We start from the raw sequence: 20,997 nt of genomic DNA, 5'->3' as shown, positions 1-20,997 counted from the left end.
TGCAAAGAAAAAAATAACAAATCCTTTTATTCTATGAACACATTTCAGATAAAAACTGCTCCCACTCACAGAGGTAGCACCAAAATTGCTTAAACTCACATGCGTGTCAGGGTCGACAGCAGCATCAGGTTTCTCTCCCTTCCTCCAATGGGAGAATCACCCTCTTCTAAGGCAAAACTCTGCTCTTGTGTTCCCTTAACAAACCCTAGGGTTCCCCCCCACCTCCCAAGTTTCACTCCTGGTGTTTTAGCAGACAGCACCACAGCTAGCAGATTCAGACAAACAAAACACCCCTTTATCTTCCCTGTGGTTCATAAATCCCTCAAATGCAGTGGTGTATCTAAGCCCAGACCCTCCTCAAACACCAAGGATACAGTCAGAGCATCACAACGTGCCCACAACCCTCAAAGGATTTGGAGCATCTTTGCACATGTGCAGACAGCAGGAAGCACACAGTAAATGTGCCGGTGCATTTTTAGTTACAAAAAGCACATTCCTGTCCCAACTCAGCCCCACTTTGCAAGCCCAGCTGTCACAGTCAGACACAGAAACACAGTCAACCAGCAGCGCTCTTTCAAAAAAAATATTTATTAGCTCATTAAAGTGACCTGTCATCGCTGCTGCTGCCAGATCAAGTTTGTAGAAACCCCAACACTTCAAGCACCTGACTCCTTCCAGCCAGAGACAGCGTGAGCATCGCCGCAGCCCCACGGCATGCGCGTGCCCTAGAACAGGACCAGGTGAGACTTGCAGCGAGCTGAACGGTCGAAGGAGTACTGAGGGGGCCAACCACCCCATTACAGAATGGCTGCTCAGACTCGGCGGGGAGGCAACAGCAGCATCCAGCTCCCACGGGATGAGGCGATCAGCAAGATGCTGGGGACCAGGGACCAGCCGGATCCTGCACCAGGGTCACACCTCAGTAATAAGCGGAAGCTCCTCGGAGTGCTGCCGTCCAGCTCATCTCCCTGCATACATCTCTGCCTCATGGCATGATCTTCACTACCAAAGGGCTTTGCTGAAAAATGGCTGTTTGCTTAAAAAAATCCCCCCAAAATGGATTTTTTCCTTTTTTTGTTTTTTTGTTTGGTTTTTTTTTTTTTGAGAAAACTAGAAAGAGACCCTAATCCTCAGAAGTTACAGCTCTTCCTGGCCTTCTGGGTTTGTGTCTCCCCAGTCCTTCCCCCAGCAAACCTGGGCAACCCGCAACGACCAGTGTCATGAGAGCTCCTGCTTGTTCCTGCCACCCAAAGCCAGCATCACGCAGAAGCCAACCTCCCAGGGCTTGCATCTACGCTGCCATGTGGAGCCTCTTCCCGGCTGCGATGACCGCACAACATCCCGTGGACAACCTACCCTTGGTGTCCCCTCTCCCTCCCTGGAGCCCCCAGGCACCAGGCGCAGCCAGCTCCGATGCACCCCAGCAGTTCATGCCAGACCCCTCGGCAGCCAGATTGGTGCCTGCTCAGCACTTCGCCTGCTTTTCCCTTCGCTACTGCCTTCGCCCTGCCCTGCGCCCCTGCTCCTGCCCACTCTAACCGCTCCAGCTACACCTGCAGATGAGGCAAGGCTGACGAGCTAAAACAGAGTAACTATTCCATGAGAGCAGGGGAAGAACGCTTTATAAAAAAAAAAAATCTTTTTTTTTTTCCCTTCTCTCCTCCAAAAAGGGCAGAGCGTTTTTTTGCCTTTTGCTTCTTCAGGCATTATTTCCTCCCCCTCCTTCCCTCTGACCTGCACCTTCTCATTACAGACGTGAGCTGCTCTGAGTCTCGTTAACCCGTGCCCCTCATTACACCGCTCCTCATCCCACAGCGCAGCCAGAGAAAAAGGCAGTTCCACCCAGAGCGGCACGGCCAGCGTCCCTCCAGGCGAGTCCCCCCTTTCACTTCTGCTCTGCCTCGTCAGCCACTGCAGTCACCTCGATGGCGGCGGCAGCGTGCTCGTCCCCGGTGGCACCGGATGGGACGGTCACGACCGTGCTCCCGCTGGGAGCCATTTGTGTAACGTTCTGGATGGTCGTGCCAAGTCCTGGCAGCGTCAGCAGCTGGAAGGGGCTCACCACCTTCACGACTGTGCTGCCATCCTGGACTGCTGCCGTGCTCAGCACCGTCAGGTTGGAAGCATCCGGGTGGATCTCCACCGTGCCAGGGAAGGTAGAGCCGGCGGAGGCCAGTACTGTGTACCCTCCCAGCAGTGGGGAGGCCGGGGAGCTGGCGGTGGGAGGTTGGGACGGGCTCTTCCCTAGCACGGAGGGCGGGAGGGCTGAGACCACTTTGCCAAGAGGGATGTTGGCAAGCTGGGAGACAGGCACGCCGGGGGTGACGGCGAGCTGCGCTGGCTGGGACAGGACTTGGGAGGTGATGGCAGCTGGTCCAGAGGTGGCCCTGGTCAGCCTGGGACGTTTTAAAGGCGTGGGGACGGAGACAGGTGTGAGGGTCATCAGGACATTGTTGAGATGCTGTGATTTGTGCTTCAGCTCCTTCGCTCGCTTGCGGTGCTCGTCACACTGCTGCTCCAGCGCTGGAGAGAGAAGAGGGTTGGCTCAGCCCGGGCCTGGGACAAGCTTCCCAGGGACTGTGACACCGCCTGGAGCAGTGGCAGCCAGCCCCGCCGTGACTGGGTTAGCACGCACCAGCTTTAACACCCCCCCACCCCCCACCCACCTCCTTACACAGGAACAACCCATGCTAGCAGCGATGGCCACTGGCAGAGCACCGGCATGTCCCAGGGGAATACCTGCCAAATCCCGCGTGTACTGCTCCCGCGAGCGATCCATTTGACACTTGTGGCTGGCCAGGACCTTCTTGACCAGGTCCAGCATACCAAAGTTCTGGACTACGTTGTTGAGTAAAACAGCATCTTAAAAAGAAGACACAGATCTTTGAGGAAAGCAAAATTCCCCATGCAAACTATTTATGGCTTGGTAAAAAGCCACACGACAGCAAACACATCAGCTGAGACGGCCAAAATCTGTGGGAGGGTAACGCAAGAGGCTGGGGAAGAGGAGAAGACAGGAGAAGTCATGAGAAAGTGCAAGAGGTCACTAGAGTACAAACAGTGCTCTCCTGCTTAGCAGGGGTGATAAGAAATCTGCTGGCACAGTAGCTGGTTGCTGCACCGTTATCCCGATGGCCTAAATTCCAGCTCGGTTCCCAAGCCAAGCGCTTGCTCAGACCCAGAGCCAGAGCCAGGATGCCCCAGGCAGAGGGAATTGGAGAACTGAGGCCACCTGAAGCATCCCCAAGCACAACCACGAGCCTGCCCAGGGAGCAGCCAGAAATGGGATTTATTGATGGTGAACTATCTCCCTGTAGTCCCACCAAGATATCCCCGAGGAGGAAAAAGAAAAAAACAAACCACAAGCCCTCTGCTGAGATGATCCCGAGCACCCATGGCTGGGTCCTTACCGCTGAGCTGCAGCGGGGGATCCTGCGCTCGCTGCTGCAAGCCTTTCATGGTCTCCACTAGCTCCTGGTGGAACTCGTGGATCACTTCTTCCAGGAGACCTGTGTCCTTCAGGCCTCGCCAGAAAGCAAAGGTGTCATCTGGGGAAAGAGAGAGCACGGGAGAACCTCAAAATCCTCGGAGGGGGTTTGAAATGGCAAATGCGCTCTGAGATCCCCTTCTGGCCCCTGCAAGGGTGAAGCCCCGACAGGCTGCAGGCAGAGGGTGCTGGGGCAAAGCCCCGCCAGCACGTACCCGGAGGGGCAGCTGGAAAAGGATACGCTTTCCCCACCCTCTGTCACACACAAACAGGACACCAATGCTACAGAAAAGCCTGTGGCTCAGAGCACACCAGAGGAACAAGTAAGATTTTATGACCCCTCTGATTATTTTTTTCCCCTCTTTCTCCTAGAGCCACACCGAGCACTTGGCCTACACTTTGATATCTTAGCGCTTACAAACAACTTCATCCCCAGCCGATGCTGCCGCCAGACCACACGCAGACAGGATACAGTGCAGCACTATGTGCCGGTAAGCAGCAAACAAATAATGCCAGTGGAGGCTCAGGCAGGGCTGCTCCAGCAAGAAGCGTGCTGCTCCTCGTCCCTGCTGTTTCCCTCTTTCCCTTCACCTCCTCCATCCACTGCCCTGGATGCGCTGAGCCCGAGCCCAGTGGGATCCTAAGCCGTACCTCCGATGCTGGTGCTCCAATCGCTGGCATCCTCACAGGTTTCTATGGTAATCGTAGCTGGGGATCCATTCACTGCAACCAATAGCAAAAAAAGAAAAGAAAAAAAACCCCAAGTCCTGATTTTTCTCTGTATTTTTCACAGGCTGTTTCTGAGGGAAGCACTCCCTTGCTGCATTTCTGTGACTTCTCCTTTTTACTGCACAGGACCACTTTTCCTGGAAGGTGGCTCTCAGAGCAGAGTGGAGAGAGATGCCTAAGCGGGTGGTGGAGCCACACGCGTTGCTGTGCCACCAGTACTTATTTTTCCACAGTCGAGTGCAACACCCTGGGGATTAGTTCTGCAACCCCTGCACAAGAACACACGCCCAAGAGCAGCATCTCCCTCCTGTTTCCCCCGTGCACACACACTACTACTGCTCAGGGCAAAAGTCAAACAGATTTAGAGTCTGATTTGTTTTGGCAGTGCTTTTTTACCCAGCTTACAGTTTTGCAGGACTGGGATGTCTGGAGGGTTTCTAAAGCCTCAAAGGGGAGAGCATCCACCCGCTGTGTGGGGATGCAGGGGGGCTCCCTCCCTCCAGCTCTGCCACATCTCAATGCTTTTGTTACCATAGAGCCAGGGGAACCAGCGTCATTTGAGCCGTGCACAGGAGCGGGATGAATGGGAATCTGGCCAGAGACCTGTGGTGCTGTGTGGAGCGTTTGTAATGCTCAGCCGCTGCCACTGAATCCAATTACTCTCCTCCTTTACTCTGCAGCCTTCAGGGCTCTGGTTATTCCAGCCCAGCCCAGTAGCGTGGGAAGCATCTCCCCGTTAGTGAGCTGATGTCCGCGTTTGACAAGAGGGCTGGGGACAGGCTGCACTGTGCCCTGGCATCGGCTTCCCCACCACAATCCTGCGCTGTGGTGCTGAAGGCAGGTGCAGAGGCTGAAGGCTCACTCTGTCCTTGCTCCGCTCCCACAGACACCAGCAGGAGCCGAGGGTGTGGGGCTCTTTGGGGGCTCCTCAACTCTCAGAAGTAAAAGAAGTTAAGAAATACACAAGTACTTAAAAATCAGAGAGCTTTCCAGTAAAATAGTTGCCTGTAATTATAGGTTAGGTTAAGTTTAGGGCTACAGCTACATAGCCACATCATCATTTAAATGCAGCATACACGAGTGCAGATAAAAAAATAAATCTGTTGTAACCTCTAGTTCTTTTTAATCTTTCATCAGACAAATCCCATAATAATTCAGCTGAGGAGCCTTAATTGAAAATCCCTGAGTTATTCTGGAAGTCAGGTCAGAGCTGGGAGGAGGAGGGACCCCTTCTCTGGCACCTTGTGCAGGAGAAGCCAAGCTGATCCCTGCCTCCCGGGACAAGCCCTATGGACACAGTGCCCGACCGGCAGCGAGGACAAAAGGGAACTTCATCAATCAATGACTACTGTTTTCTTACAGATTAATTGTAGTCTTCTGCTTCAGCTACACAGTTTGGGGCAAGGCAGGAGGCCAGAAGGGCGGCTCTTCGGGTCATGCAGTGTTACAGAGCAACTAGGTGAGTTACTGCATCTCTGCCAAGATGCTCTAACAACGACTCTGCCTAGCTCTGCTATGGGGGATCCTGCAACAGAGCAGGGAGAGAAAGCAGAGGATAAAACAACCCGTAAAGCCAGAAAGAGAGGCAACCATAAGGGGTGTTGGTTACGCGGTGCTCATTGTGCTTTAATGCTTTACCACCCCTGTTCAGGGTGCGAGGAGTGGCTGGACGTACCATCCGTAGAAGCAGGAGTGAGAGGGATGTACTCTGTCGATGTCTGGCTGGTCAAGGATACCCTGGCTCCGGTCAGGTCGATTTTGGTGCTCCGGCAGGTGTTGGAACAGACCTTTGTGTGCTGGTAGAAATCCAGCTCTCCTGAGTCCATGATCTTCCTGAAAGACAGGGAGCAAGCACAGGGACAGGCACATCAGCAGGAGCAGCGAGCTCTGAGACACAGCTCCTGGCAGCTTTCGCCCCCAAACTTCTTAAAAGTCTCAAGTGAAAAGCAAAAGCCAGGAGAACAGGCAGAGGCAACGTCCTGCATTCCCCTTGACAAGTGTACCTGTGTCCTGACCTCAGAGGCAGTATCAACTAAGAATTAATTAAACCAGCATCCACAGCCTGCTCCGTACTGGCCACATGCACAGATCCAACAACCACGCAATACTCCAGGGGCGGTAAAGCCTTTCAGGAGGCTGGGATGGGGAGAAAAAAAGCCCATTGTGCTGCAGCAGATTCAGTTTCTGACCACTTCCCTGCTGCATCCCGCATCCTCCTGTGGGATGGAGGAGGGGGAGCGGGACTTCAGCCCTCTGAAAAGGTTCCTCTCCAAGTCCAACCCAGAGAGGATGAATTCCCTTTGTCCAAGAAAGAAAGTCCTTTTTTCACCATTGGAGCACTTGAGAGGCTCAAGAGACACATGAGTTTCTCCTAAGGATATATCCCTGTAAAACTAAACGTACTTTGAGAAGCACTGGGACAAACCACTCTCAGCAGATGATCTGCTGGCTGGAAGCCTTCAGGGAACACACACCATTTAGAGCCCAAACACTGCCACTCCTGCAACAGCAGCACAGTGGGGAGAGCTTTGCTTCATCACCCTGGGCCATGCTCCCAGGCAGCAGTTTTATCCCTGCCCTGTGATGCTGAGCAGGGTTCTCCTCCCTGGGATCTCCTGACCTGCTCTGAGGACACCCCTGCCTTTGTATGAGCAGCACACACCTGCCCCGAGTGTTCCCACACGGCTGTGGGGTCCCCAGAGCAGAGGCAGAGCTGCCCTGTGCTGCTGCCCTCCCACCCCCCCAACAGCAGGGCAGTACCCAGACTCCAACCAAGCTGGTCTCACTGCTCTGAGCAGGCTTTTCTGCCATGGGGTCTGTAATTCTAACTCAGAACCCTGGCTGGGACAGAGGAACTCCTGGTTTGTTGAGGGAGGAAGAAGGTCCCAGCTCGGCCCCCCCAGCACCTCCCTGCCAGTGCCCTGCAGCTTCCAGCAGAAGGGTTAGCTGAAGCCTCAGCTCAGGGTGAGACGGCCTGCCGCCTCCTCCTTCCCATTTTGACTCTACACCTCAATGAGATGGAGCATAACCCTATTCATAAACTAAAATAAGGTGTCTCCGCTTAAGCAGAGGAGGTTGAAGCACTGGCACGTGATCTTCCCAGGCTAAGCACGCCGCCTCCAAAGCACCCCCAGGCCTTGCTGGCCAACAACAACCCCAGCTTCCCAAGATTTGCTCCCATGGGCTGCTGGGCTTGCCTTCACACATTCCTCATCAAGTCTTTTTTTCCCCTTGAAAGACCTGCCTTGCCAAAGCATAAGCCTATTATGCAAAATCTATGTGGAGCAAAAGCTGCTTAGAAGGAATATGGGAGCCGCCTGTATTGAAACAGAAGAATAGGGGCAAAGGCAATGTCACTCTGTGAAAAGAGTACAAAACCACTGACAATTCCTGGGGAAGGAGGTGATGCTTTTTTATCCTGCCTACAGGCAGAGACAGACTTTAATTAAATCACAGTCTCAGGCTGGTGTTCAAGAAGACCGTAGAAGAATTAAATTACCGTAGTTAAGACTACAGAAAAGAAATACTTGCATAAATAAGCTTTAAATAAGTCCTTGGGGGGGGGAAAAAAAAAAAGCAATGTAAAGCAGACATGCTGCAATGGGAGCATTAGCTGATGACCAGACTGACTTCCATTTGGTAAGTCACACTGGGAACCTGTAGACAGCACGGCCTGATCACCAGCGGCCATTACAATTTTCAACGACCTTACACCAGGTGGGAGCTCGGTGTGCTTCAAGTCCTACAAAGACCAAGGAAATACTTGCCCCAAATTATTCCCTCGACACAAGGATAAAGGAAAGCCACTGGGCACACTTTGGGCCAGGCTCTAATAAAGGCAAACGGTTCAGTGGTGCATTTGCCGTGCCAAAGGCTCTGTTCCACTCCACCGTCATCCCCCAGAAAGTCTCCGCTGTTGCTCTGCAGATACAAACGAAGAGACTAACCGGAGCATGATCCCATTCATCCGGATCGCCCGCTTCCAATCCTTCAGGGTCGATTTGCCCGCCAAGTGGACAAACTCCTTGGGACTAATTAGGTGATCGTCAAACTGCAAAAGGCAGAAGTGCAACATCAGTGTGACAAGCCACAAGCCAACGACAGTGTGCCCTGCAAGCATGATTCAGCAGCAGAGCCAGGCTGCCTGGCCACGTCACAGCCTCAACGTGCTGTTTACTACCACAAAGACACAGGGATGACACACACTGCCCAACCTCAGAGAAAACACTGACCCAGTTAAAAAGATTAAAGACAAATATTGCTTTCACAGACGGTTGGTTAACAGCTGCTCAAAGCCAAGGGTTCAGGGGTGTGTGTGGCACAGGGGTTTGCTAAATACCCAGCCCAGGCGGGACAGCCGGGAAAGAAACTGTAACGTGTGCAAAGTGTAATTAAGAGCAGTAGCTGCTCACACTCTTGCTAACAAGCAGACTCACAACAAAAGCCAGGCTGTGACTGGTGACGTTTGGCTCCAGGGGCACGCTACACCCTCTGCAAGCAAGGGAAGGAGAAGCTCGTTCGGTCTTTGACCTCCTGTTACCGAGCCCAGCCGCTGGTATCAGTGAAACCTCTGGCCCCTCTCGCAGCGCACACACCCCCACCAAAACCAGCTCCAGGGAGCTGGCATACACCGTGTCAGCGGCCAGCTCTGCCCCCTGCTTTCATTGCCCCACACACCCAGCTGCGCCTGAACCCACGTGCTGATCTAAAAGCAGTCTTCAGCATCAGGCACTTCTCTACGGAGCTGCTTTACCCCGATCTCAGGAAGGATTTCCCAAGCCCAGGCCTCCCCTTTCCAATGCCCGCGTTGACCAACAGAGCTCACTCTGCACTACTGCACGAGACACTGCTGCTCTGAACAAGGACATGAGCTTTGGTGCCATGACTGATCTTGGGCAGCAGCATTATTCGCAGCTGTACCTGTCCTATTGCCTCACAGATGGAAAAGACCATCTCTCCTACGAAGGGCAAGGACCATCTTTCAGGAAACCCTCTTACAACAGAGCCCAGAGGGGACGCTGCCTCAGCAGGGTATTGTTTAGCCTGTGTATAACTGCCAGCGATGGCTTATGACAGCATCGCTCAGAATATGCTCCTGAATCATGCAAATTTTAACCACGAGTTACCCAGGACACAGTAGAAGCTCTTCAGCAGGTCCCCTACCACTGAACTTCTCAACAAATTCTCAACTTCCAAACTGTTCAGGCACTGGAAGTGCCCAAATTTCTCAGATTCTTCAATAATTCAGTTAAATTGAGGCAGTATCTCTCCAGCCAAGACTGCTCAACTTGGCCAAGGCAGCAAATACTAGGCATCACAGCACCAAGAAAATTTCCTCCTTCCCCACCACGACATGGTTTGATGCAAAGCAGTGTACCAAAGCTCATTAAAACAGGCCAAGCCAGGCGAGCCTGCAACACAGGCATGGGAAGGCAGGAGTCCAGCGCTGGGGCCCTTTATCTCACCTGCACGCACTTCACGTTGATCCCGGGGCACACAAATTTCCTCCAGATGAGGTTGGCTTTGCTGTCCCCACAGGTGATGGGGTAGACAATCTCTGCCTCCAAACTGTCCTCATCTTCAGCCATCTTCACTTCTCACAGGGAACAGAGGAAGGGGCAGATCAAAAAGAAACATGAGTCACAGCCCCCAGTTCACCACACCGAGGCACACGTACAGTGAAAAAGGAGTTTTGAAGCTCAGGATTAAAAAAAAACCCAAAGAAACCCACATGTAGACGATGCATTGCGGGGCGTGGTGGGGTTCATGGAGACCACTCACTTGCACTTTGCTACTAAAGCACTCAACCCCTAGATTTCTCAGGCAAGCGCGGACAGGCAGATTTATACTGATCTGGCTGCAGGTGAGTGCGTGAAATCCGCAAAGCCAGTGGCCAGGGCTGAAGAAAGTAAATTCTTGATAAAAATGAAAGCAGTGATATCGCCTGGGTAATTAAACAGTTTTACTTTAAAACTTTGGTAAGTCAACTCCAGCCCAGCTGGCCACAGCCTTTGCTCACGAAATACACTATTGTTGTAACCAAAGCCAGGGAGTTCGCTGCAAACCCGACAGCCCCATCGCAAGCTGGGAGGGCAGGAGCCAGCCGCGGGCAGACGCAGGGCCTCATCCTGCACCAGGAGAGGGCAGCAGCCGCCCAGCCAGCAGCTGCGGCTCCCTTCCCCTCGCCGGGCTCCCCCGGTGCTGGGCACAGCACCCCGGCACAGCACCCCGGCACAGCCGGCACCTCTGCACAGTCGGACCCTCCCGACCAGCACCGGCACCGGGCTGTGCCGCTTTGGGGCGGTGGAGCTGGCACCGCTCAACCGAGGGGCTACGGCAGGGGCTGAACCTACCTAGGACCGCTTCCTTCAGGTGCGTGGAGGCTGTAAAGGCGGCAGCAGCCGCAGCAGCTGCGTTTTCGGTCTCCAGTGTGTCTTCGTTTATGTCACCGCTGGTAAGAGAGTCGGAGAGGCAGAGTTAAACCATGCGGATGTGCCACCCCCGCACCCGATGCCCCACGGAGACATCACTTCCAAAGTCACTCAGACTACATTTTCCCACAAGAGCTGGAAGTCAGCTCTGGTTCTGAAAGGCTCAGCTCCAGTTGTCCGTAGGGAGACGCAGAGCCCCGCAGCAGGCAGGACCGCTGCCAGCAGCCCTTTGAATCCCAGCCCCACGGAGCTGCCTCCGGCACGCGGCCCATGCTGGGGAGCTGGCGTGGAAGGATGCTGTCAGCACGGCCCCTCGCTCAGAAGTCGCTGCCAGCCTCTGGCAGCTTTGTCTGAGAAGATTTCCCCAGGAAAAACATGTGTGAAATATGCTCCTGCTGTCTGGGTGATGAACTGGCTGAATCCCCCGGTACACGGGATACTCCCAGAAGCAAGACCTCAAGGAGCCACAAACATGCCCTAAAGGAGTTTGACAAACTGACAGAGGATCCGTGGGCAGAATGAACATAACATGAGCTGTAGACCCTCATGGTCCAGTCTCTGAGCCTCTTACAACTGAACACAGCCAGCTGTTAGTTAATGCCATGGCTATCTGGCTGCTTCCATCCGCGCACACACACACCCCCCCCCCGGAGATCCCCGGCTTCTCTCGTGCTTTGCTGCTGGAGACACGCAGCTGGTGCTGGTCCTGCGCAGCACCCGCACCCTCACCATGCGCACGCTCAGACGGGAAAGACACTTAGGTCTGGGATCCAGGATGGTTCCTCACCCCCCGGTTGGGAGGGTCCGGCGCAAGGCAGGGAGCAGGTGCTGGTACCCCGACAGACCAGACCTGCGCACCCCAGCCAGCTCTCAGCATGAACCACATTCCTCATGGGTTTTGTGTTTGGTTTTGTTATTGAAGGTGTCTCATTACTGTGGCAAGCTTGACCTGCAGGGCCAGGGCTGGGAACACAGTTAACTTTTCACCTACTTCAGCACATAAACTTCCTAAGGAAAACTGTAAGGAGAAAATAAACCTGAAATCTACCCTGGTCTGGTACCACGGGTGAATTAAAAGAATGGCCCTAGTGACCCACTGGCAACCATGTTTCCCACCTGTGATGCCAGGGGACACGCAAATTCAAGAGCAACCGGTTTTTCCATCCTGGCCTCCTAACACACAGCTCCGGGGTGGAACTGCAGTTTCAGAGCATCCCTCCCCTTGCAGCTGCAGGGCAGGTACCTGGTGGGAAGCAGCACGGAGATAAGGGAACCTGTGTGGGCGGCAGCTCAGCCTCACCGGGTGAGTAACTCAGGAGATGGTGCTTCAGAGAGCTGAGCGTGGCCCCAGCTGTGGAACAAAAGCACTGCACGGTGTCACATCCACCCTGACCCTGGGAGGGAAGGGTGACGGGTGACACAAAAGGACTCAAAAAGGTAAACTGGGAGCCAAGGCATCTGCACACAGGTGGATGTTACAGAAGTGACAGCTTGACACGAGAAGAACGGAACTTGGGTTTTCTTCATCAGTTCGTGGCTTGGTTCTTGCACTTCTCCAGACACATGTGGAGACAAGCCAGCAATGCTGCTACAGCAGGGCACCAGCACCACAAGAGACAGCTGCCTCTGATGTGCCAAGCCCAGCACTCCACAGCCCTGACTGTCTGCCTCCAGATCAAAAACCTCCACTGACTTATCTAGAAGAAACACCCCAGCAGAAATTCAACACCTGAAACACAGCTTCCTCCAGGACTCCATCGCATTTGCACCGCTCCGAAAAAGCACTGAAAGGAATGACTGGATCGGGAGAAATAACCCAGCCCACAGTTTCAACTCCATCCTCCAGAGAAAAACAAACCAACCAACTTCAGCAGCTTGTATGAAAAATTCAATGAACTAAAGTCTGCATCTGCCATGGAGATGTAACTGGGTTGGGGGAAGAGAAAACCACAAAAAACCCCAGAGAGTTTCTTGACACTGCTTCCCCATCCCATTCCAGAGGAACAGACTGAGGCAGATACAGGAGAAGGAGAAAACTCAAACACCTTCCCAGCCCCAGTGGTGCATCCCACCAAGCCGGTCCTGCCTTCCCCAGTTGCCATGACAAAGCTGGGGGAGGATGGTTCTCGTCTTCCTCCCTGGGAGAATCCATAAACCAGATGGGAGGAAGAGAAGAAAGTGCGTGCTGATAAAGCAATGGGCTTGCCTCTCCTTTCTCCTCTGCTCCTGCCTCACCTGGAAACATCAGAGAAAAGGCCTCCATCAGAAACCTGTGCTGGGCTTGCCCATCAGAAATACAAGCACCTCATCAGAGCATCAAGTGCAGGTCCCTTCCGATCGCAGATGAAAGAGAAAAGCTTCTTGCTGATTATTACTATCTTCCCATTTCCCTCTGCCTTTTCCAGTCAATCTTAAAAACACATGAACTAATTAAGCTCTTAATCATTGCTTGTATAATTATTTTTTTTTTTAAATAGCAAACCATACCCAAAGGAGCACTAGAAATGGCATCAACCCTCAGGCTGAGCTTGGTTTCCGAGTGTCACATAAGACAAGCTGAAAGGCTGCTCCCCTTGTGAGTGGCGACTGAGCCAAAGCTGAGGAATCCCAGCTGGTGCTTGCAGCCACTTCCCTTATGCCAGCTGGGAGAGGGAGCCAGCGCCGCTCCGGCAGCTCCCCGGGAGGAGCAGAGCCTGGCAGAGGCAACTGTCCAAGGCTCCAGAGACTGTGGGTGGCTCGTGCTGCCACCCACCACCAGCCCTGCACCCCTGGGGAGTCCCAGCGGCTGGGATCTGCTCTGCAAGCTCAAGATCCACGTCCTTCCCATCGATCTGATGCCGTCCCAGAGCGTGGAGGAGTGAGAAGCCTGTCCACCGGCCCTTCTCCAGAGAGCTGCACGGAAAATCCTCAGGGAGACTCTGAATGCCTGCTGAGATATGCTCCGATCGTAGCTGCAAGTAAATAAAAATCATCCATCCTGCCAGCTGTGCAGAGCTGTCCTGCTCCTGGCCATCCAGGGGGCACTGGGAGGATGGGAAAAGGCTTCCAAAGTAAAATAGGAGGGGAAATAAGAGCAAAAGGAAACAAAACTGATGGAGCCAGCCACTGTCATGATCCGTGTCCTCAGATAACACTGCGCTGCTGCACGTGGGTTGGCAAAGGCTCAGAGCCACATTAAAACCAGAAACCGCTCTGCATCCAGGAGAAGCCACATCCCAAGTTTCACATCTGGCTGCTTCTCCACAGAGGGAGCCAAGGAAGCCGCTGTGGGCCAGCCAGCAACACCCCTCCACCCCCCACTCTCCTGGGCATGGATGAGGCGCTCAGAAGCGCTGGCAGAGGCGGGATGCAGAGGAGCGGGGGGCACCCCCGCTGCCCACCCTGGTGCTGACGGCTTGCCCCGGCCCGCGCCCCACCAGGGCTGCAGCTGCTCCAGAGTTTTACATCAGCTGGAGCAGGACAAGGGGAACAGCCCCTGTGCTGTAAGGTACCAGCTGCCCCCTTCTCCTGCTGCCCTGCCCCGAGCCACTGGGAACGACAGGAACAGCAGGGCGGATCTGAGGAGACAAACATCTCCTTTTTGCGAAGAGCAGCAAAGAGCCACTCGCCACCCCCTTATTCCCACACGCAGGGATGTCTGGATCAGACAAACCTGCCCGGATCCAGCTCCAGGTGTGAACCTGGGATTTTCTGCCTACTAAAAAGAAAAGCACTGAAACGTCTCTGGGCACTGTCCCATGAAAGACTGTGGAGACACAGAGCCAACAGCCTCCGCTACACGGGCCCTCAAGGTACCAGCCAGGCACTCTGGCCGTGGAAGCAAAGACCTGACCGACCTGCAGCTGAACAGAGTGTCCCGAGTGAACAGCAGGTCCGGATGCAAAACACCAACAAGAACGGCAGAAATTGAGCAAAGCAGCAGCACTTTAAAAATCAGACACAGTCACTCTGATTTTTTGAGCAGTGCCTCACTGTTCAGCGCTGCGTGGTTTCAAGGCCACCTCTCTCGCTCCAATGGCCAACGGTGGAGGCTCCTGCAGAGCTCTGCCGAAAAACGGCCCCAAACCCGTGCTGGGAAGGGGGCCCAGCTGCGCCGCGCTCACCACACTGCAGGCAGACTCATCTCTTGGGGGTACGCAGCCGAGTGAAGCAATCATGAAATAAATAACAGAAAAACATCTATTTAGCTACTGGTGTCCTGTTCCAACCCGGTTTGTGTCCACTCCAGCATTTACATCCGCTCAGAAGATATTTTATTTTGGGTTTGCTTTTGGTTTTTTTTTCCCTTCCCAGTTTTCTCCAAAACGTCCAACCCAAACTGTTGCACTGCTTTTTATTCCAGCTAACCCCAGCTTAAAACCACCACTGGTAACTCAGGTTTAATGGGAAAAGAGTGGAGCCTGCTCTGCAAGCTTGGAGCCACAGAGCCGGGAGCCCCGGGTATGGTCCTGGGGGTGCCAGCAAGGACCTAACAAGGAACTGGAGCTTGCCCAGGCATCGCCAAGGTCCCCGCTGTGAGAAGTGACACAGGACTAGGTAGCAGGAGATTAAACACACCCAGCCCAGCTGACTCCAACCACAGACAAGAGGTTTTCTAGCACATCACCATAGCGTACACTGACTTCATCTCTTACCCGTGCTGGGACAGGTTGGTGGTGACCAGCACCGTCTTCACCTCCTCCATGCCGCTTCCATCCACCGTGCCATCGGGCGTTGTCACCACCACCACCTCCTCCATGTGAACGCTGACGTCCGGGGTTGCCATCGCGAGGCAGGAGAGCCCTCGGTCACCAGCTGCCTGCGGAGAAGCGAGGGGAAGCCCCACGTCAAAAGGTCCCCCCTGCTAAAACCGGGCACGGAAAGACCACCGGCGCGGTGGGAAGAAGGGGAGAGGTGGCTGCAGGGGACCCACGCTCCTAAGAAGGGGATCAGCAAACCCCCAACTGCTCCATCCCCAGAGGGATGCGGGGAGGCTCGCAGCGCAACGCACGCTCTGCAGCCTGGCTGAGGGCGATGGGCACAGGAAGGGGCTGGGGCGCAGGTGGCGAGGGGCAGAGTATGGGAACAGGTGGGAAGCAAAAAAATGGCCCTGGCATTCACCAGACCTCCACGAAGGCACTCGGTTTGAAGGCGCGTTTCCAAATGTATTCCTACTATCTCAGAAGGGTTTCACGCTGCTGGAGGAGCTCATCACTGTCTCCTCCACGGCAGAAATGGGGAGTCTTCCCTCCTCCAAAGTCACACACAAAAGATCAAAAAAAGTACTGCAAGCCTGCAGGAACAAAGTGACATCCCAAAACTATTTTGAAGTGCACGTTTCTTGTAAATCAGCAACAGACTGAAGACAGCACTTAAACCAGACTTCAGCATCCGCCCCTGCAAAGCCACTATTTCATCTGCAAGCAGAAACCTGGGGAAAAACCCCAACAACCCCCTGATTAACTGAAGGCACAAGGCGCCGCGCAGCTTTATGCTCTCACGGTTTGTGTGACATCCCCGGCGGCTCCAGCCTCCATACCCAGAGCACAACGTAACCCACGGGCACAGCCCCGGTCCCCCGTCGCCCACCTCTCCTGACACCTCACGCCCTGCGCTTGCTTTCCTAGGGATTTCAGGTAACTATAGAATTAAAAGCAGTTTTAAGCCATTTAAGCAATAGGAGAGGTTGGAAAGAGAAATAAATATCCTTTACCAACACACAGATGCATAAACATCCTCCAAACACATCATTAACGTTACAAGGACAGCGCAGTAAAATTTGCACACGCTATTTAGAGCCACAAAACTGTTCGCAAGTCAGCTTCTGAGGAGCTTCAGCCCGTCCCGTGAGCGAAGCACGGCTGCGCTGGGAGCAGCGCTTGCTCGCACGCAATGCCTGCGTCTCGAGAAGCAGGTGACTATGAAGCACCTCGGGGGGCAGCTGTGCGAGCACTCGCTCCCCTGCGAGGTCTGGCAGCTCCAGCTGGGACCCGTACAGAGCAGCGGCACCCAGCACGGCACCCAGCCCGGCAGAGGAGCTGCGTGGCTCCCAGCGCCTTTCCCGGGCCACCGCGCTGCCCCGACGGCTCCAACGTGACTTTGCAACAGGATTAGTGTCCTGCAGAAAGATCTGCCTGACCCCCCAGGAGATGAGCTCCCCCTCCCCGGGGCTCTTCCAAGCCCAGCAGCCACGGGTGGCGCGGTCCCTGCAGGGGCCAGCACGAAGCCAGCACCACTGTTTGCAGCAGCAAGGCACGAGGCGAGGGACGGCAACTGGGCGGAGGGCGCGAGAAACCAGAGGGTTTGCTACAAACCAGCACCGTAGGGACGGCGGAGCCGGGCAGGGCTGCAGCGCACCCCGGATCCATCGCTCCGGCACCCCGGCAGCAGCCGCTGCATTTTATCAGGATACAAACCGGCGCAGCGAGCGAAGGCGCAGCACACAGCGCAGGTGCTCAGCTGCGTCCACTTTAACTGCTGCAAGTATTCCTTGCGGTGCTGTCCCTACGCCTGTCCTTGGTTTGGGGGTAACCCCCTCCTTGCTGCGTTAGTGTCACCTGCGCCAGCCACCACCCCGGTGCCCGGGTTCGGGGTGCCTGGGTTTGGGGTGCTCTGGGCAGCCCACCCAGCTCCTGCAGGGAGGGGGGGCTGCACCGCGCTGCGGGAAGCCTCAGACTCCAGGCAGGAACCAGTGTGGGACGGAGCAAAATTGGGCTGAAAACACAAGTAATGACCAGCAGTGGGGTGCGGGGGGGCTGGGGGGGAGCAGGCTGGCAGGGAGCACCCCGGCTGTATCGGGGCTCAGGGGAGCCGCATGCAGCCCCCCGAGGGCACCATGGGCGGCACCGAGCAGGGTGCGGTGGGTGCAGTGAAGATTGCGGGAGGCGGGGGAATAATAACTGAAAGGGGACAAAATAATAAATAAAAGGGGGGAAATAAGAAATAAAAGTAGGTGGAAAAATTAATAAAGGGGGAAATAATAATAAAGAAAAGGGGGGGAAATAATAATAATAAATAAAAGGGGGTGAATTAAATAAAGGGGGGGAATTAAATAAATAAAGGGGGGGAATTAAATAAATAAAGGGGGGGAATTAAATAAATAAAGGGGGGAATTAAATAAATAAAGGGGGGGAATTAAATAAATAAAGGGGGGAATTAAATAAATAAAGGGGGGGAATTAAATAAATAAAGGGGGGGAATTAAATAAATAAAGGGGGGGAATTAAATAGATAAATAAAAGAGGGAAAATAATAGATCAATAAAAGGGGGGAAATAAAGGGGGAAAACAATAAATAAATAAAGGGGGGGGAAATAAATAAATAAAGGGGGGGAAATAAATAAATAAAGGGGGGGGAATAAATAAATAAAGGGGGGGGAATAAATAAATAAAGGGGGGGGAAATAAATAAATAAAGGGGGGGGAAATAAATAAATAAAGGGGGGGAAAATAAATAAATAAAGGGGGGGGAAATAAATAAATAAAGGGGGGGGGAAATAAATAAATAAAAGGGGGGGAAATAAATAAATAAAAGGGGGGGAAATAAATAAATAAAAGGGGGGGGGAAATAAATAAATAAAAGGGGGGGAAATAAATAAATAAAAGGGGGGGAAATAAATAAATAAAAGGGGGGGGAAATAAATAAATAAAAAGGGGGAAATAAATAAAAGGGGGGGAAATAAATAAATAAAAGGGGGGGAAATAAATAAATAAAAGGGGGGGAAATAAATAAATAAAAGGGGTGGAAATAAATAAATAAAAGGAGGGCAATAAGAAGAAAAAGAGGGAGGAAATAAGAAGAAAAGGGGGGGGGGGTGCATAATAAAGGGGCCTGTAGTATAACAAGGGGGGGAGCCTATATGACAAGGGCGGGTGGCCCATAATAATAAGGGGGGGAAAATGAAAAAAATAGTACTGCCCCACTCTGAGGGAGGGTGAGGTTTTTGGGGTGCATTTGCTGCAGGGGCGGGCGCACAGCTGGGCTCCCACAGGTGCATGGGGGCAGCAAGCCGGGGGGGGGGGCGGGGGGGGACGCGGCGGGCTTGCAGGTGAGGGGTGCACAGTGGGGGCAAGCTCGGGGGGGGGCGCACAGAGGGGGGGGTGTGTGGGAGGGGGCTGCAGGAGACCGCAGGGGGAGGGGGTGCAGGAGGAGTGTCGCACAAAAGTGTGTGTGGGGGGGGGGGGCTGTGGCTGCACAGACAGGGGTGCACAGGGGCGGGGGTGTGCGCAGAGGGGCTGTGGCTGCAGAGGGGGGTGCACGGGGGGTGATGTACAGGGCGAGGGGTGTCTGCACAGAGGGGGGTGCACGGGGGTGATGTACAGGGCGAGGGGTGACTGCACAGAGGGGGGTGCACGGGGGGTGATGTACAGGGCGAGGGGTGTCTGCACAGAGGGGGGTGCACGGGGGTGATGTACAGGGCGAGGGGTGACTGCACGGAGGGGGGTGCACGGGGGTGATGTACAGGGCGAGGGGTGTCTGCACAGAGGGGGGTGCACGGGGGGTGATGTACAGGGCGAGGGGTGACTGCACAGAGGGGGGTGCACGGGGGGTGATGTACAGGGCGAGGGGTGTCTGCACAGAGGGGGGTGCACGGGGGTGATGTACAGGGCGAGGGGTGACTGCACGGAGGGGGGTGCATGGGGGGTGATGTACAGGGCGAGGGGTGACTGCACAGAGGGGGGTGCACGGGGGTGATGTACAGGGCGAGGGGTGACTGCACGGAGGGGGGTGCATGGGGGGTGATGTACAGGGCGAGGGGTGTCTGCACAGAGGGGGGTGCACGGGGGTGATGTACAGGGCGAGGGGTGACTGCACGGAGGGGGGTGCATGGGGGGTGATGTACAGGGCGAGGGGTGACTGCACAGAGGGGGGTGCACGGGGGGTGATGTACAGGGCGAGGGGTGACTGCACAGAGGGGGGTGCACGGGGGTGATGTACAGGGCGAGGGGTGACTGCACGGAGGGGGGTGCATGGGGGGTGATGTACAGGGCGAGGGGTGACTGCACGGAGGGGGGTGCATGGGGGGTGATGTACAGGGCGAGGGGTGACTGCACAGAGGGGGGTGCACGGGGGGGCTGTGACTGCACAGAGCAGGGACGCCATGAGGGGTGCACAGAAAGTGGTGCATATAAGGGGGTACACGGGGGGCCGTGGCTGCACGGTGGGGGGGGCACAGGGGGAGGGTGCGTGTAAGGGGGTGCACGGGGGGGGCTGCGACTGCACAAAGCGGGGGGGGCACTGGGGGCTGTGGCTGCATCGTGGGGGGGGTACAGGGGGTGCATAGAAGGAGGTACATGGGGGGCCATGGCTGCACGGTGTGGGGGTGCATGGGGGGAGGGTGCAGGTAAGGGGGGCACGGCGGGGGGCTGTGACTGCACAGAGCGGGGGGGCACGGGGGGGCCGTGGTTGCACGGGGGCGGGGGCGGGCACGGGGGGGTGCATGTAAGGGGGTACGCGCGGGGCTGTGGCTGCACGGGGGGGGGGGGGGGGAGGCACGGGGGAGGGTGCATGTAAGGGGGGCACAGGGGGGGCTGTGACTGCACAGAGCGGGGGGGCACTCGGGGTGCGCCCGGCGGGCGGGCGCGGCTACACAGAGGTGGGGGGGGGGGGGTCGCCGGGGGGGGCCGCCTCGCTTAAGACCCCCCAGGGCCGGGGCCGGCCGCTCCGCGTGGCGCCGGGCGGGCAGCCGGAGGGTGCCCACCCCCCTTCCCCCCCCAACCCCCCCGCGGCGCGCGCGTTCCCGCCGGCGGCGCCGGGCGCGAGACCGGCGGGGTAGGGGGTGGGGGTGGGGGGAGCGTGGGCGCGCTCACGCCGTCAGCGCCGGGCGCGCGGGAGGGAGGAGGAGGAGGAGGAGGAGGAGGAGGAGGAGGAGTGGGGGGGGGGGGGGGGGGGGCGCGGGGCGGGCGGCCGGGCGCTGCCGCCGTCTCCTGCCGCTGCCGTAACGTCCTGACGCTCCGCAGGGACCCGGCGGCCGGACGGCGCGTGCGGAGGCCCCGCGGCGGCCGAGGCCAGGGCCGGGCCCGGCGCTTACCTCAGGCCGGGGTCCCGCTGCCCCGCTGCGGCTCCGGGCGCTCCGGCTGGGCGGCGGGCGGGCGGTGGGCGCGGGGAGGGAGGGAAGGGAGGGAGGGAAGGGAGGCAGGGTGGGGGGGAGCGGGGCTCCGCCGCGCGCGGCACTCGGCCCCCCGCGCAGGCGCACGGCCGGGCCCGGCTCCCGGGACTTATTTCGCGGGGGCGCCGCGGCCCGAGCTGCCTGTGAAATAGGTGCCGGGCCGGCGCGGTGCGCCTGCGCGACGGGCGGGAGGGGGTGCGGGGCGGAGAGGGCGCGCGCCGCCCGGGGCTACCCGCGCGTGGGCGTCACCGTGGGCATCCCCCGG

The 20,997-nt window shown here is 56.1% G+C and overlaps 1 protein-coding gene across 6 annotated transcripts; it reads right to left on the bottom strand.

The window, feature by feature from the left end:
• GMEB2 (glucocorticoid modulatory element binding protein 2) lies at positions 1 to 20,793 on the bottom strand. 6 transcript variants are annotated; one of them, XM_055722685.1, is made up of 12 exons: positions 20,655 to 20,779; positions 15,753 to 15,919; positions 15,282 to 15,445; positions 14,620 to 14,772; positions 10,570 to 10,667; positions 9,682 to 9,809; positions 8,164 to 8,267; positions 5,892 to 6,049; positions 4,139 to 4,210; positions 3,411 to 3,548; positions 2,740 to 2,862; positions 1 to 2,523 (listed from the first exon to the last, which is right to left on the bottom strand). In XM_055722685.1, exons 3-12 carry the CDS (start codon positions 15,410 to 15,412, stop codon positions 1,886 to 1,888), a joined length of 1,743 nt encoding a protein of 580 aa, XP_055578660.1. In that variant the 5' UTR covers positions 15,413 to 15,445; positions 15,753 to 15,919; positions 20,655 to 20,779; the 3' UTR covers positions 1 to 1,885. The 6 variants fall into 6 exon arrangements, with proteins under 6 accessions (XP_055578660.1, XP_055578658.1, XP_055578659.1 ...); XM_055722683.1 differs by lacking the exon at positions 15,753 to 15,919 and having other exon boundaries at positions 20,655 to 20,793; XM_055722684.1 differs by lacking the exon at positions 20,655 to 20,779 and having other exon boundaries at positions 15,748 to 17,495.
• Between the last annotated feature and the right edge of the window lie 204 nt (positions 20,794 to 20,997).

The sequence above is a fragment of the Falco cherrug genome, chromosome 10 (genome assembly GCF_023634085.1).
Source record: "Falco cherrug isolate bFalChe1 chromosome 10, bFalChe1.pri, whole genome shotgun sequence".
Lineage (NCBI taxonomy): Eukaryota > Metazoa > Chordata > Aves > Falconiformes > Falconidae > Falco > Falco cherrug.
This window is presented reverse-complemented; position numbering and strand designations above follow the sequence as displayed.